Below are 14,356 nucleotides of genomic sequence, written 5' to 3'. Positions count from 1 at the left end.
GATTAGTGGTACGTTTGGGGGGTTTCCTCACATTCTCAAAGGACCCTTTATTGACCTGGGTGTGTGAGATCTAACACCATTGAAAAACACTGATGAGACCCCTGGCACCACTTAAAGTATGTCCACAACATTACATTGCCCATTGACTGGGCCATTTAAAGCAAGTCCAGGTTTGCAGGCATCCAGCCTTTATGGGAATGTCTATGGTGTCCATTTTACGCACTAGTGGAGTTGCGGGAAACCACTTATACTTTTCACCAATGGGTTTTCAGGACAGTCACACCACAGTTCAAAGGCCGGCAAAGCCGCACTGGGGAGGCCCAGGGGCAACATCGGCCAAGTCCACAGCCTTGGAGGCCACCAGTGGTGGGGTACTGGTGACAGGGCAGCAGGCCACTCGTTGCACTTCTCTTTCCACCTGGGGCGGCTGGCAGGGAGACACTGGTGGCAGAGTGTCTGGGCCACAGGCCTAGGGGGGGCACAAGCACTCATGAGAGCTGCAACCCTCCCTTTCCAATTTCTCCTTTTATATCACCGCCATTGGGCCGGATTCGCTGGAAGAGTCCACTGACAGTGTGCGCAACATGGGCCCATGATGTGGGGGATGAAGTTTCCTGGAGCTTGTACACATTAGCATGGCCCTGGGGCTGCGGGCCCCCAGTCACCTGTGGTGCAAGTTAGCTCCTGTTGGGGTGTCAGGACTGCTTCTGTGCATCTCACTGTAGCTCCTGTTGGGGTGTCAGGACTGCTTCTGTGCATCTCACTGTTCTGGGTCCAATGGAGCTTTGTGGCTCCTCCTCACCCATCCACTGGACTCTGTGAGGGATGATGGTTGGGGCACACACACCAGTGGCCTCAGAGCCAGGACTGTCTTTCTGGCGTTGAAACCTTCCCACTTGCCGCTCCTTGATGAAGGGTCCGGGGATCATTTCAGGGCCTTTCCTAGGGACATGCGGGCAGCACAGGCACAGAGCACACATTTTTTTCTTTCAGCTCCCACCGGAACAGAGCAGCACTCACCACCAGAGAGCTGGGATCTCGTGTTTTTTTTTCTCCTTTTGTTCCGCTCCCCGCCCATCGTTGTGATGTTATTCGGGGGGCACTCAACAATGTGGCATCTCCTCGCCACCTCCCTTGCCTCACCTGCGCATCCTTAGTGGGCCGGATTGATGCGGCTCCTCCTGCACAGTGTGGCTCTGGCCCACACACCAGGGGCACCAGCGGCCGCGAGACAGGCCACAGCGTTGTGCCGGATTACCGCAATGGGCCTCCTTGACCTAGTGCCACGCCACCTTGTACCGCAGCCAAATGCCACTCACTTCGCCGGTGCTGCTCAGCTCCTCAATAGGGGACACCCTCAGCCGCGAAGCAGCCCACAGGCGTCGCGTTTCTCTGTTTTTTTTCTTTCTTCCTGCTGTGCGCCTTCTCGAAATGAGGCCACGCTCCCTCTCACCATACGGCCAATGCCGCCTCAGAGAATCTTGGCCACTCACAGCCTCCAGCAGCCCACACCCGACAGGCACGGGGGCTCGACCGTCTCATCGCCGATGTTATGTCCTGGCCAGGCCAGGCCGACCAAGGCTGGGGGCACCCAGCAGACAACTTGGGACTGGCGGCACGCAGGCATCCCGTGTGCACACGGGCTCATGCATGGCATTAGGGCACCCATGCCTCTTCACATGGATAATGCCGGCGTTGCCCAGCAGGGGCACTGGCTACCAAGGATGGAGTTGCCCAGCAGGGCCTCCATGGCTATGGCAGACAGCCATGAGGGACAGTGTTGCCCGGCAGGGGCACTGTCATGGTGGAGGCCCCTGCAGGGCAGGCCCTCTGCTAGCTAGGCAGCCCCAGCCTGGTGCTGCGTAATGAAGATACAGCACACTGTAGGTTTCATACTCCAAGACTAAATGAGCAGGAGACCGCCCGTTCCTTTTATTGAGTATCGTGACGTGGCTACTGCCACGAGCTTCTGGAAGATACCATGCTCCCAGGAGAGGTGACCCATTACACCATGGATAGAACATGGATGTTGGTATAGTACCTCAGTTTGCTGAAGGTTACGAATGATTAATTCAGAGGTTCGTTGCACTCTGATAGGGATGATACAATCCAAAATGTCTCTGGGAAATTTAACACAAGCCTTGAAATTCTCCAATTCCTAAAGGTGTTACAAAAATCGAAAATGCTATGTACTTTTTTCCACCTGAAAGTGATGTCCACTCAAGCAATTTCCGAGACAATATTTCAATTATAAGCACATTTCTGAAATGTGTGGTGTTTTTCTGATATTTTGGTAATGAATTTTCAAATACCCCAGAAATATTAGAGTTAAGCGTACAACTGAATATGTCTGACCTGAAATATATGCAACATGTCTGAACTATATGGAGAAATCCTATGCGTTACTGGTGTTTTAGTTCAGATGTGATGGATTCTTTGAATTCAATATTCTCAAAAAAAGCAATTTTAACCACTTCTGAGTTCTAGCACAATGTATTTCTCGATCACCCATTGTACCATTGACTCTGTTGACTTTGATACCCTTAACCACTGGACTAGATTCCAAACCAGTGCAGATGGCTGACTGTGCCTGTAATTTCTGTCAGCAGTGCCTTTGTAAGACACTTTCATCAAGGTGCTCGCAAAATGTGTGATAATTTCACATGTTCATGGTGACTTTTGCTGCAATATGTATTATAGAATGGCCCTTTACAACTATTGCACATGTTGGATGTGCCCAAATATATGCCAGCATTGCCACTGTAAAAAAACATTCACAATGGTGCTCGCAAAATAAGCTAGCATATCACTCTTATTTACATGTTCATGATGGCCGCAAATTACTGGAAAAAAAGATTATTCACGATGACAATGTGTGGGAGCCCTACTGACAAGATTAGCATGCTTTCACACCTCTGTTCCACTCTGACATTGCCATGAATGGGGACATCACACTATTCTGTACCCCACAGGTTTCATTCTTTCTCACAAACACTCACTCTCACTCACAGATACAGACGCACATAAATACACATTCACATACATGCACACACACACACACACACCTTTTTGTAAATCATTGAAAACATATGATTATGCATATGCTTTCAATCAGCTCTTTAAAAACGTATCTTATTTTGATCATCTTGCGTTCACTCTCCTCCCACCAGTATGTATCACCATGAAACTTAAGGCAAGTGTGCAGAAACCCAAAGCAGAAGGTGAAGATGTCCATGAACATGTGTGGGGCCATAGTTTGGTTGTCAGGCAACCTCTTGGCTGGAGACGAGCAGCACCAGCATGCTGCCTCTTACCTCACCTCCTCCAGAAACGCAGAGTTTGGTGGTGTGCCATTATTACTTTGATAAACATGTCAGCCATGTAGGAGGGAAGTGGGCCACAGCAGGACATTGGGGAATAGCCCAGGGAGGGTGGCCACGCCCCTAAACCTCTTGATGCGTTCCCTAATTCTAGGTCAGAAAAGGCACCCATGCATTGTATTAAGCACATATGTGTTGCGTGCCAAAGACCCCTTCAAGGCAAGAGTCAGCAACTCTCCACCTATGCTAGATTGTTTATTGAAACTGTTTATTAACTTCATCTCTCTCTAGTGACAATCACCCCATTACAGCAAGCAATTGGAAATTACTTACACGATGCAATAGCAGTGTTTCTCTATTCAACTATTGTTTGACATATTTGATGTTTAGAAAATGAGATAACTCAAATTAAATGTTTATTCACAACATCATTGCTAGTTCTGGACTATTTCCATTAATTCATGTTCCTAAAACGTAGTGTATACTTGCATTTTAAGGAATAACAATGTTTCCTCTATAGCACTGACAGGTATATGTTGCATTGTAATGGCATTTGAAAGGATGATCATTTGCATAAAGGTTATGTCAGTTATATGTATATGTCTTAGGTGGTGACAGTCACATTTTTTAATGCATATTTTCTTTCCCCAGCTCTTAGCCGGCCGCGGCCACACAGTGATGATTACAGCATCTTGAAAAAGAATCCTCCACCGAAGCCAAGGAGAAGTCCGAACACTAAGCTCTCTGGTTCCTATGAAGAAATATCTGTCCCAAAGTCCAAAGATGGAAAATATTGCTGTGCATTAAATAAAGCTGTTCATCGGGAAATTGGGTTTATACAAAGGGCTGCCTCTGCAGATGGACCTCATCATGGGATTATGAGTTTGTTTATGTCACAGGAAGATGATGAAACCGATCCAGTGTATATTGAGATGGCAGGCAGCTGTAGAAAAGGTAGTCCCAATGAAGTGAGGAGCCCAGATCAAGGAGAGTCGGTTTATGAAGAAATGAACTTCCTACCAGAGGAAAGTGGATCACTACTTCCAGCTCAACTTAGCGGATCGCCTCCTTTGTTTACTGAAAACATAAAAGTGGTCACTGCAGAAGACATTGATGCAAACACTCAAGCATGCATGGGATGCAAAGACTCCTGTGATATACCACCCCCATTTCCAAATTTACTTCCCCATCGGCCCCCACTTCTTGTGTTTCCTCCAACCCCAGTGACCTGTTCTCCTGCTTCGGATGAATCACCATTAACACCATTGGAGGTTAAAAAACTTCCTGTTTTAGAAACCAATTTGAACTATACTATTCAATCAGATATTTCAAGTCCTCTTTCGCCACAGTACTCCAAAAACCAGAAAGGGGAAACTGACAAATCTCTTTCACCGGGCATGTCTGTGTTTAGTGTCTCAAACAAAATGTCCCCTCCATCAACTCCACCGCCCCCTCTTCCTCCACTGCCTCCACCAGTGCCATCTTCTGCTTCCTATCGACCAGCCACACATTTTGCTTTCCCGCCAGAGACATCTATTGCAATGTTAAATAATTCAGGGAGAACTTTTGCAAATAAAGAGATTTCGAGATCAACTCCGAAACTAAACTCAGTGCCAGCTGAAGGATCGCCAAGTCCTTCATCTAAACCTCCTCCTTCCTCCCCGGTGAAGACCGCAAGAGTAGATCAGAAGAAATCCCACTCATGCTCACCATCTCCCCTCCCGTTCAGCCCCTCCAACTCGAGACATTTGACCAGTCCGCTAGATGAGTTAACAACCTTATTCAGCTCAGGGCGGAGTCTATTACGGAAGTCGGCTGCGGGAAGAAAAATACGGGAGCCAGAAGGTAAATATATAATTATGACATTTTGTCTGTCAATTCAAAGTATTTATTTATAAGGTGTGTGAAGTAAAGGATGTCCAGGCAAGCAGGTACGTTTCCTATTGTTGTTTATTTCCATAAAATTAAGGCTGTCCTGTCTCCTAGGAGGCATAATAACATGTTGATATTGACTTTGCACATGCTTGGCAACAACTTAAACACACAGGTTTTAAATGTGGCCTTCGACCAATACATTTTTCTCAGAGCTGTTAACTGCTAACAAAACATGTTTATTTATTACAGATGTTTATCAACTTCTCTAAAGCTGCATCTTATGTTTATTACCATATAAGGCAATTCTTTAATAATATATGGTGCAACACTAAATCATGAATACGATACATTGAGGTGAATATATAACGGTTTGACAGCCAAACCCATTTCTAAATAACACATGTGCATTTCTCTCAGACCAGTCGGTATTGTTATGGGTATTTCCCTCCATGCATGTATAATTTGCAGGCATGTAGCAGAGTGAGCTCAGTAGCAAAATGAACACAGCTTTCCATTTAAAACAGTAACATTCGGAAATCTAGTAGGTGTTCTCTGAAGTTTGAAGAAAATGATGGCACATGATCATTGTCAAATGTTCAGTAAAATACTTGTGCGAATAGCATAACAGGATGTTTTGGGAGGTTATAAAATCACTCCCTTCTATTGAAATGCAAATTAAGTTGTCAAAGCAAACAACCTACATGCGTGTGTGAGTTTAGTATTTTTTTTATCATTCATACAAATATATTTTCTCTGAATTAATCTACTTTGAAAAGTGCTGCCCACTCATTTGGCATTCCCCTTCTTTCAAATAGCAGCAGGTTTTACTTTCCCAACCTTCATGCCTTGGATAAGTAGAAAACAAATGTGCTTAGATGCTTGTCAGACCGAACAGGTTTATGATTAAATGAGCAATGCTGTAGTGTCAGCAACACTAACCATGTGTTTCATTCCCCTCCGTAAAATGCACCAGGGGACACCAGGGGACACCAATACACACAGATCATTAGCCATAGTGTCCCCAGAGTCTTTGGTGCCTCATGAAGCTGTTTGTCATGTGACTGCTTCAGATGTTCTCCGACACTGCACCCCAAGCCCTAAAGGGACTTTCCTCTGCAATTATGCAACTACTGGGAGTGCTGAATTTGTAAAATGTATATCAATTAATTTGGGATTTTTGTCGGTTCTTTAATACTTCAATTGGGATATCCATTTAACTATTGTTCATGTGACATTTGCCTCTGCCCAACTATAAAAAAAATGAGTGCTTTAGTATTTCTAGTGGTTTTTTGTATGAACACGTTAATTTCCAATCAACCTATTTCTCACTGCAATGTTTGTGTGGAATTCAATTGGAACTAGTAATAAGCATATGTGCTTAAATTGATATGTCCATGTATTTAGTACTCTCATCATGACCCCTCCCTATAGTAATATGGGTAAATATTTTAGGTAAGTAAAGGCAATGTAAAGATTTATAATCAGAGACCTCAACATCCTCCTGAATGCTTCTAATCCGTCCTCAGGCTCTTCTGCAAGTTCAGCGACACTCTCTCTCTTTCCATTCTACCCTCTGGTCCGGGACACTCTGCTGGGAATATGTTGGATGTTCTCATCTCCTCAAACATACCCCTTTCAAACCATGTTACCACTCCTTTCTCTTGGACCCACCACTTTTTGCTCTCTCACCTCATGCTCTCTGTCCCCCAGGCTTATCCCACCCTAGCACTGCTGCCTACCTTCTCGGCTATTCGTCCCATAGAGCATGTGTGAGTGGATGCCTTTGCTGCTACTTTCTCTGATCCCCCTCCTGCGGCTGACTCACACTCTGACACAGCCCTCTCAAACCTGCATCTTTCTATCTCCAACACTCTGGACATCCTTGGGCCTGTCATGAGAATCTGTCTGAAGCCTACCTCCAAGTGCAACTCTTGGTATGATCTGAGCTTGCCACCCTGAAACGCAAGTGTAGGGTGGCTGAGAGGAAGTAGAGGGCATTGGCGCATCCTCTGACAAACTGGCCTGCTGCCTGCTCCAAAGGCAATACAGGCTCTCTGTCCTGTCCAAGAAGAGAGCACCCACCCAAGCCCACATCTCTGCGGCCTCTAACAATACGGCCAAACTCGTTAAAATCTGCAAGGAGCTAGCCACTCCTGCAGTCTCCACCTCTCCTGTTCCCTCCCAGGCCCTCTCTACGGCTCTGACTTCTCACTTCACCACTAAAACTCAGGACATCCTGTCCTCTCTCTCCTCTTCCTCTCCCTCTACCTCTGTCGGCCCTCCTCTGGCCGCCTCACCCTCTCCTCCTTCCTTCTCTTCTTTCTCTCCATCTACACCTTACAAGGCTTCTAGACAAGTCTGTTCTATGAAAGTTTTGTCCAAACAGGTGCTCCCCTGCTCCTACAGAACCATCAAGGACCATATTGACACCCTCGCTCCAGCCTTGGCCAATTTCTGCAATTACTCTTTTGCCACTGAAACCTCCCCCTCTATCCTCAAGCACTCCCTGTGCATCCTCTCCTAAAAAAAGCTTCTGATGATCCTACCTGTCCGGCAAACTATTGCCCGATCTCTAACACTCCTTTCCTGGGCAAACTCCTGGAAATGCTGGCCATCTCCCAGCTTAATCTCCACACTGAATCTGTTGGTTGTCTCCATGGCCATCAGTCTGGCTTCAGAGCAGCCAGAGGCACGGAAACTGTTCTCCTGAAAATCTGCTCACTAATCTCAATTCAAGCCTTCCTTGTGTGCTCATCCTCCTTGACCTTTCCTCTGTTTTTGACACAGTCAATCACACCATCCTGATTAATCGACTCTGTGTGAACCTGGGCATCACTGATCAGGCCCTGCAGTGACTGTCCTCCTTCCTCCTGGACCGACTCTCCCATGTCCAACTTAGGTCCTTTCTCTCCAACACCTCTCTCTCCACATGTGGTGTTCCCCAGCGCTCTAACCTCTCACCATGTCTCCTCAATGTCTACAGTGCCGATTTGGCCCACCTTATCTCTACCTTCTCCACTAACTTTCAGTGTTATGCGGATGACACTCAGCTCTCTTTCAGGATCCCTTCAGGCTCCTCTCCTCTCTTGCTCATTCCTGACTGTCTTCCCATGATTTAGGACTGGTGCGCCTCCAACAACATCTATCTTAATGCCAGTAAGACTGAAATCCTTCTTATTGGGACCCCTGCTCACGCCTTACCTCTCTCACTCTGGCACCTTCCTTGGGTCCTTTTCCTTTGCTTCCTCCGAGGCAAAACACCTTGGTGTCATCTTCAACTACACTCTCTCCTCCCCTCAGATTACAGACCTTGCCAAGAAGGCCCACTACCAGCTGCCCCTCTTCAGAGATATTCTTCTCTTTCTCACTTTCCCCCAGAAGCTCAGTTTCTGCAGAACCCTGGTTCTCTCTAGGCTGGACTACTGCAACAGACTCTTTTGCAATCTGCCTTCCTCTACACTCTGCCCTCTGCAACTAATCCAGAACAGTACTGCAAGACCTGTCCTTGACCTCAAGCCCAGTCACTGTATCTCACCTGCCCTGAAATTTCTCCCCTGGCTCCTGCTGGCTGCAAGGATCAAGTTCAAGACCCTCTGCATCGCCCACAAGTCTTTCGGTGGCCGGGGCACACACTACATCCAACTTTCTCTTCCAAAACACCTTCCTTCTCGAGCCCTTCACTCAAGCACCACTAACTCTCTGAAGGCCAGACGCTTCTACAGGCAGAGTGTGGGTGATAGATCTCTCTCCTCTGCATGTGCCTCTTTCTGGAATGGCCTACCTGATCCTCTTAAACTTGAGCTGAACCACCTGAAGTTCAGGAATCATCTCAAGACCTACCTTTTTGCCTCTGCTTTCTATCTCTCCCCCCTGCCGACCTTCCTGTTTGCTGCGCTGACTGGTTACCTGTTACCCTCAGAGTCACACAGAGTAACAGGCGCCTCCACGCCAAACCGCCCCACACTGCCTCCGGACCTACCTTGCACTTAGGGGGTCTAACTGTAACCCCAGAGTCCACTGCCTCCTTGCACTTACCCTGAACCACGCAGCCCTTGCTGCACTTACTCTGCAACGCTGCCCTGAATGCACTTCCCCCTTTCCCTCTCCCTTGCACTACCCCTTCTCCCTCCCCCCTGCACTCTGCATTATCACACTTGCACAATCTAAATGACACAAGGCATAGTAAGATTGGAAGAGGATGTCTTAAATTGTCATAGAAATACTGCAGGATAAGAGCAAAAGTTGAACAGGTACCAAATCCAAAAGTCGTGCTGCCTGAACGTAAAAAAAGATCTTCCACCCTAACAAGCAAGTGAAACTTGGAGAAGTGAATCTTCACCCAGAGATGGGTAGCCTTGGCAGGTTCATAAAGAGTGATGCTAGCTTGGAAAAACGACAGTCCATGAGAAAAAAAGGTCCTTGTGCACTACACAGAGCGATTTAAAGTGCACCCTATCCTGGACTGACAACCCACGCAGCGCAGGATGTGCAACATTGGGCTGTCATGGATCCTGTCACCCATTCTCATTAGAGTTTGAGACAGGGCGTTTTAGGTGAGCTGTAAGCAACATCTCGCTTTAATGGACAGACCGAGAAAGAAAGTATTATAAAATCAAATCAACAGAAAATTAGCACACCCAATGTAGAAAAGGGAGAAATACAATTTTGAAACGTATCAAGGGTTGAAAGGTGGAAAAAAACAGACTCTAGAAAATTGTAAATAAATAGCTGCATGTTTCGGATGTACAAATGACAGTCAATGCCCACATTTTGAGGGTTCCGACACCAGCATCTAATTGGTATCATGCCCTGTTTATTATGTTGAATATGCTGTTTAAAATGTGCTGCATTATATAAAAACATTCAGTACATTTAAGACCATTCTCCATTGGTATTACTCGTTATCGTGGGATTCTTGACTCTAAGCTTCACTGTGGATCAGGAACAGAGGCACCGACATTTGGTATTCTTCAGGGAAGCCGGGCAAAATGGCACATTCAAAGAATAGAGATTTTCATGAAAATAGCGTTTCCCGGTGGGGGTCCAGGCCCTGTAGCACCCGCGTACTTCACGCCCCCTGATCAGGATCCCTATCAGATCAAAGTCCGATATCCACTGGCAATGATCTCTTCCACATTCTCTAATGCTTAATCAAAATATTTAAGGACATGTTTGGAATTTTTAACCTCTCAAATGTTATGTAATGCATACAACAAATTACAATAAAATAGTATGAACATCTAAGGGAACAAAAGAACAACTACTTTGGTGAATTGTGCGCCACCATCCCAGCCTCTGACGAATACAAAGGAGCTGAGAGAGATCACACAATATAATGTTTTTACCCCAAGACACCAGCTAATGTGGCGAGGCATCCAGAAATGTCACCGCTGGGCATAGAGGGGCAAGTACCATCTACTGCCATGGAGATAACCTTTATTCCTTCACACCAGGGGTATACACAGTGTGCCCGGACACCCTCCGACGTTCTAATACGTGTCTCATGTTCCAAGTGAATGCATGTCAATGCAGCTACACAAAAAGAGTACCTTCAGTCTGGATTAACTTTGGGTGGCCTTTTTAATGCCTTTGTCGGTCCTGTGATGGTGTTTGACTTCACCATCAGTGGAAAGGAGTGGGACATCTTTACATGGTATGATGGAGATGACAGTGTGCACTCCACTTGGATTGACTGTCTCTTGCTGAGTTGAGGGAAATGTACCAATGCAATTAAAAACTGCCAACATGCAATTAAATAATACATAACGATACACCATTTGCAATGGCGTTTGTGAAATATTTGAAAACTGCCCTTTTCCACTTAAATTCAACTTTCTGAAAATATTCAAAATGCCACACTTCATTGGAGAGCTTGTCTGTTTCGAACACACATGCTTCATTTTGCAAAGGTCTTTTCACCAATTCCGTGGCACATTATGGTCGTCTAGACACCATAGGAGCCATAACATCTATTATTTCCTGAAAGGCATATTTACCCATCGTTTGCAATGCCCGCAGCTTTTACGAACTTTCCAAATATGTTTTTTCACAGCAGAACATCTTATCGCCATAGGAATGATTGATATATGTAGACTCCACAATAGGCCGAGGTACATCTGCCACACGTGCTGCTAATAGTTCTATTTTGTATCCTCATTCATACCCCACACATCGAAAGTTTTACAGGGATGGATGTAACTTTATGTATAAACCTAAACTAATGATAATAAAGATAAACACCTGTGAGGTGGGGATGAGTAATTACATGGCTGGGGTGCGACCAATAACGACCATTAGTACCCGGCACGCGCGGCTGAACAGGAATACTGTGTGGTGATTGGCTCATTTGCGAGCCATACCACACGGTATTCCCGTCCACGCCGTGCGTGACGGCTACTCTATTCCCGGCGAGGGGCGTGGCAGCCCCTCAGCCAATGAGGAGGCTCGAAACGGGGCAATCCCCGCTCCGAGCCTCCCCATGGCTGGAGGCTTCCTTGGTCCCCCACCGGGGACGCAGGTAAGATTTTTTTTTTCCCCAGCCTTTCCTCCCTCCTCCCTCCCCATCCCACTTACCTTCTATCCCGCGGTGTCCGGAGGGGGACAATGGAAACCTCCAGCCGTGTGGAGACTGGGAGTGGGGCCATCCCAGCTCCAAGCCTCCACACGGCTGGAGTCTTCCATCGTCCCCCGCCGGAGACCGCGGTACATTTTTTTTTCTTCTTCCTCCCCATCCCCTCCCTTCCGCCCTCCCGACCCCACTTACCTTCTTTTTTCTTCTGTTCCCAGCGCGTCCGCTCCCGATGGCTGCCATGGAAAGGGAAAACGGACTACGTTTTCCCTTTCCATGGCGGCGGACATTTTTTTTTTTGTTGTTTTTTTTTTTTTTTCTGTTTCGGAACAGAAAAAAAAGCAATTAGTACCCCGGTCTAATGGGCCGGGGTACTAATGGCAATTAGCCACTCGGTGGCAGGCCAATACCGCCCCGAGGTAATGCCCCCGGGGCACCGTATAACTCTGGGGCGGTATTGGCCCGCCACCTCGTGGCTTACTGCCACAGTATTGTTCCACATTACGAGCCCTCTAAGGGACGCTAAACACACTCGCTTTTTCTTGATTGTCTTGCCTTACTGTTTCCTGTTTCCCACAGTGGCCCCCCTCCAGAGCTGCTTTAGCCGCTACCCTCCATGACCACCATGGAAACTGAAAACAGACTCCCTATTTTGGGAAGAAGCTCCCTTTGTGTTTAGGTGGATGCCATCTTTATTTTTGCAGAATGTAGGAAAATTGTTTGTGCTTTGTATTTGTATGAGGACATTTTTCATTCGGTGTAAATGTACCTGGATATATGGCGAGGCCAACATAGTGAGTTATTCCAACCTTGAAATACACCAGTTATCTTGTCAAGGGTCGTCGTTTTTCCTAGGCCTTTAATTGATTTCTGATCCTATAATGGTTGGTATAGCCCACCATGGTATTGGGCTTCCATAACTGTGATGGAAATAGGTTCATATACTTGAAGTTAAAAGTAATTAGGGGTGGACTGGCCTATAGGGTACTCTGGAGATTTACCGGTATTTCCCGGTAGGCCTCTGCATCCTGTGCCTCTTTTGTGTGGTATTCTCAAAAGTGATGTGCTTGCTGAAAATGTGTAATATGGTGACACTTTTGAAAAATATTTCCATGGCCTTTTTGGTTCCCAGTCCACCAATGAAAGTAATGAACTGAATAGCATGCACAATTCAAATTTAGCCTTGCACCTTAAAATGCGCAGCCAAGTGTATCTTATAACGTACACTTCTTAAATATTTCAGACACTTCCTGTTAGTCCAACCACACGTTATGCAATGAAGTGAACAATGTCATGAAGGGAAGATGATGACAAACTTTGCAAATGCCTTACAGTGATATAATGTGTGTCACTTAGATAATAGATTCAACTAACTGCTTAGGTGGTGTTGCTGCAGTGAACTTAATGCTGAACAGAAGTATTTTCTGTCATATCAATCATTTCATATCAATATCTACATCTTTTCCCGTGCGCTGTGCAGTGACAGAGAGTTTTGTAAGGAGGCTTGGGTTTTTGCTGAGACAGTTCCCTGTATTGCTTGGAGCATTTTCTTCCTCTGGGGCAGCATATTTGGTTTTGCCATTGCCATTTTAAAGACTATGATGAGGGGGTACACAAACTCTGGTGGCACCTCGAGTTATTGTGCCTTTCTGTTTCCTGACACTGCCTGACATACGATATTTAACATGATGTATGTGATGGCTGAAGGTAAGGCTTAAGCCAGGGAAATATGAGGTCAGGGAAACAGATTTCTGATCTTGTGTTATTGAGCCTTTTTTAATTAAACCTGTTGGCACACTTTAGAAAAAAAACGTCAATTGGCCAAAAAATAGTTGGCTACTAGTTTTTCGAAATTGTTGCGGGCATGTGGCGGGTTACAAAAATTAAAATAAATAAATAAATAACACCGACAGTCATGATACTATCGGTGGTCGGTCAAAAAACCGAAAACAAAATATCGAATCACAAAAATCCCGAATCCAAAATCTCGAAAAAAAAAAATCTCAAATTATTTATTTATTTATTTATATGTATTTGTGGGTTCAGGTAAGTATAAAAAAAGGGTAAAATAAAAAAAAATAAAAAAAGGGGGGTTGGGGGGGGAACCCCCCCATTTCGAAATAAAAACGTATTAAAAAAAAAATTCGAGATTTTTGTTTTCGATATTTTGGATTCGAGATTTTTGTTTTCGATATTTTGTAATTCGGTTTTTTCACTATAAACCGATACTATCACCAAATCATCAATGGCACTAGTCACTTTGTCAGATGTGTTACCCTTGAAGTACAGATGGGAAGTCCTGATGACATTTGCAGCACAGATGGAGCAAATGGGATCCATGAGACTACTGGTCCTAACTTTAGTGCTCACAAGAAATTGCAGGAAAGACATTGGATGAACATCTTCCAATCTCGTACTGGTTTTAATATAATATATACGCCTTGAGTTGTTCTTTTTCACAGAAGTTAGGTAGAATGGATGGACTCCTTTGGAGGAAAGTTCCATCCTTACCCAGTTGTTTGCTGGTTAGCATTATCCCATTTGAGGTGGGTCTATTGTCTTTACTGGTCGATTCAGATGTAATCTTCTTTTA

At 45.6% G+C, this 14,356-nt stretch overlaps 1 protein-coding gene across 3 annotated transcripts in view; it reads left to right on the top strand.

Moving 5' to 3' along the window:
• The window catches only part of MYO16 (myosin XVI), a 3,167,675-nt gene that overhangs the window by 2,865,469 nt on the left and 287,850 nt on the right, over window positions 1-14,356 (top strand). For all 3 annotated transcript variants that reach the window (XM_069636567.1, XM_069636564.1, XM_069636566.1), the window contains exon 32: window positions 3,972-5,165. In XM_069636567.1, the coding sequence (XP_069492668.1) occupies window positions 3,972-5,165 (1,194 nt within the window). The remainder of the gene's footprint in view (window positions 1-3,971; window positions 5,166-14,356) is intronic.

This window comes from Ambystoma mexicanum, chromosome 7p (assembly GCF_040938575.1).
Source record: "Ambystoma mexicanum isolate Mex_15411 chromosome 7p, UKY_AmexF1_1, whole genome shotgun sequence".
Taxonomy (NCBI): Eukaryota; Metazoa; Chordata; class Amphibia; order Caudata; family Ambystomatidae; genus Ambystoma; species Ambystoma mexicanum.
The sequence above is the reverse complement of the archived record's forward strand: the minus strand, read 5'-3'. Positions and strand labels throughout refer to the sequence as shown.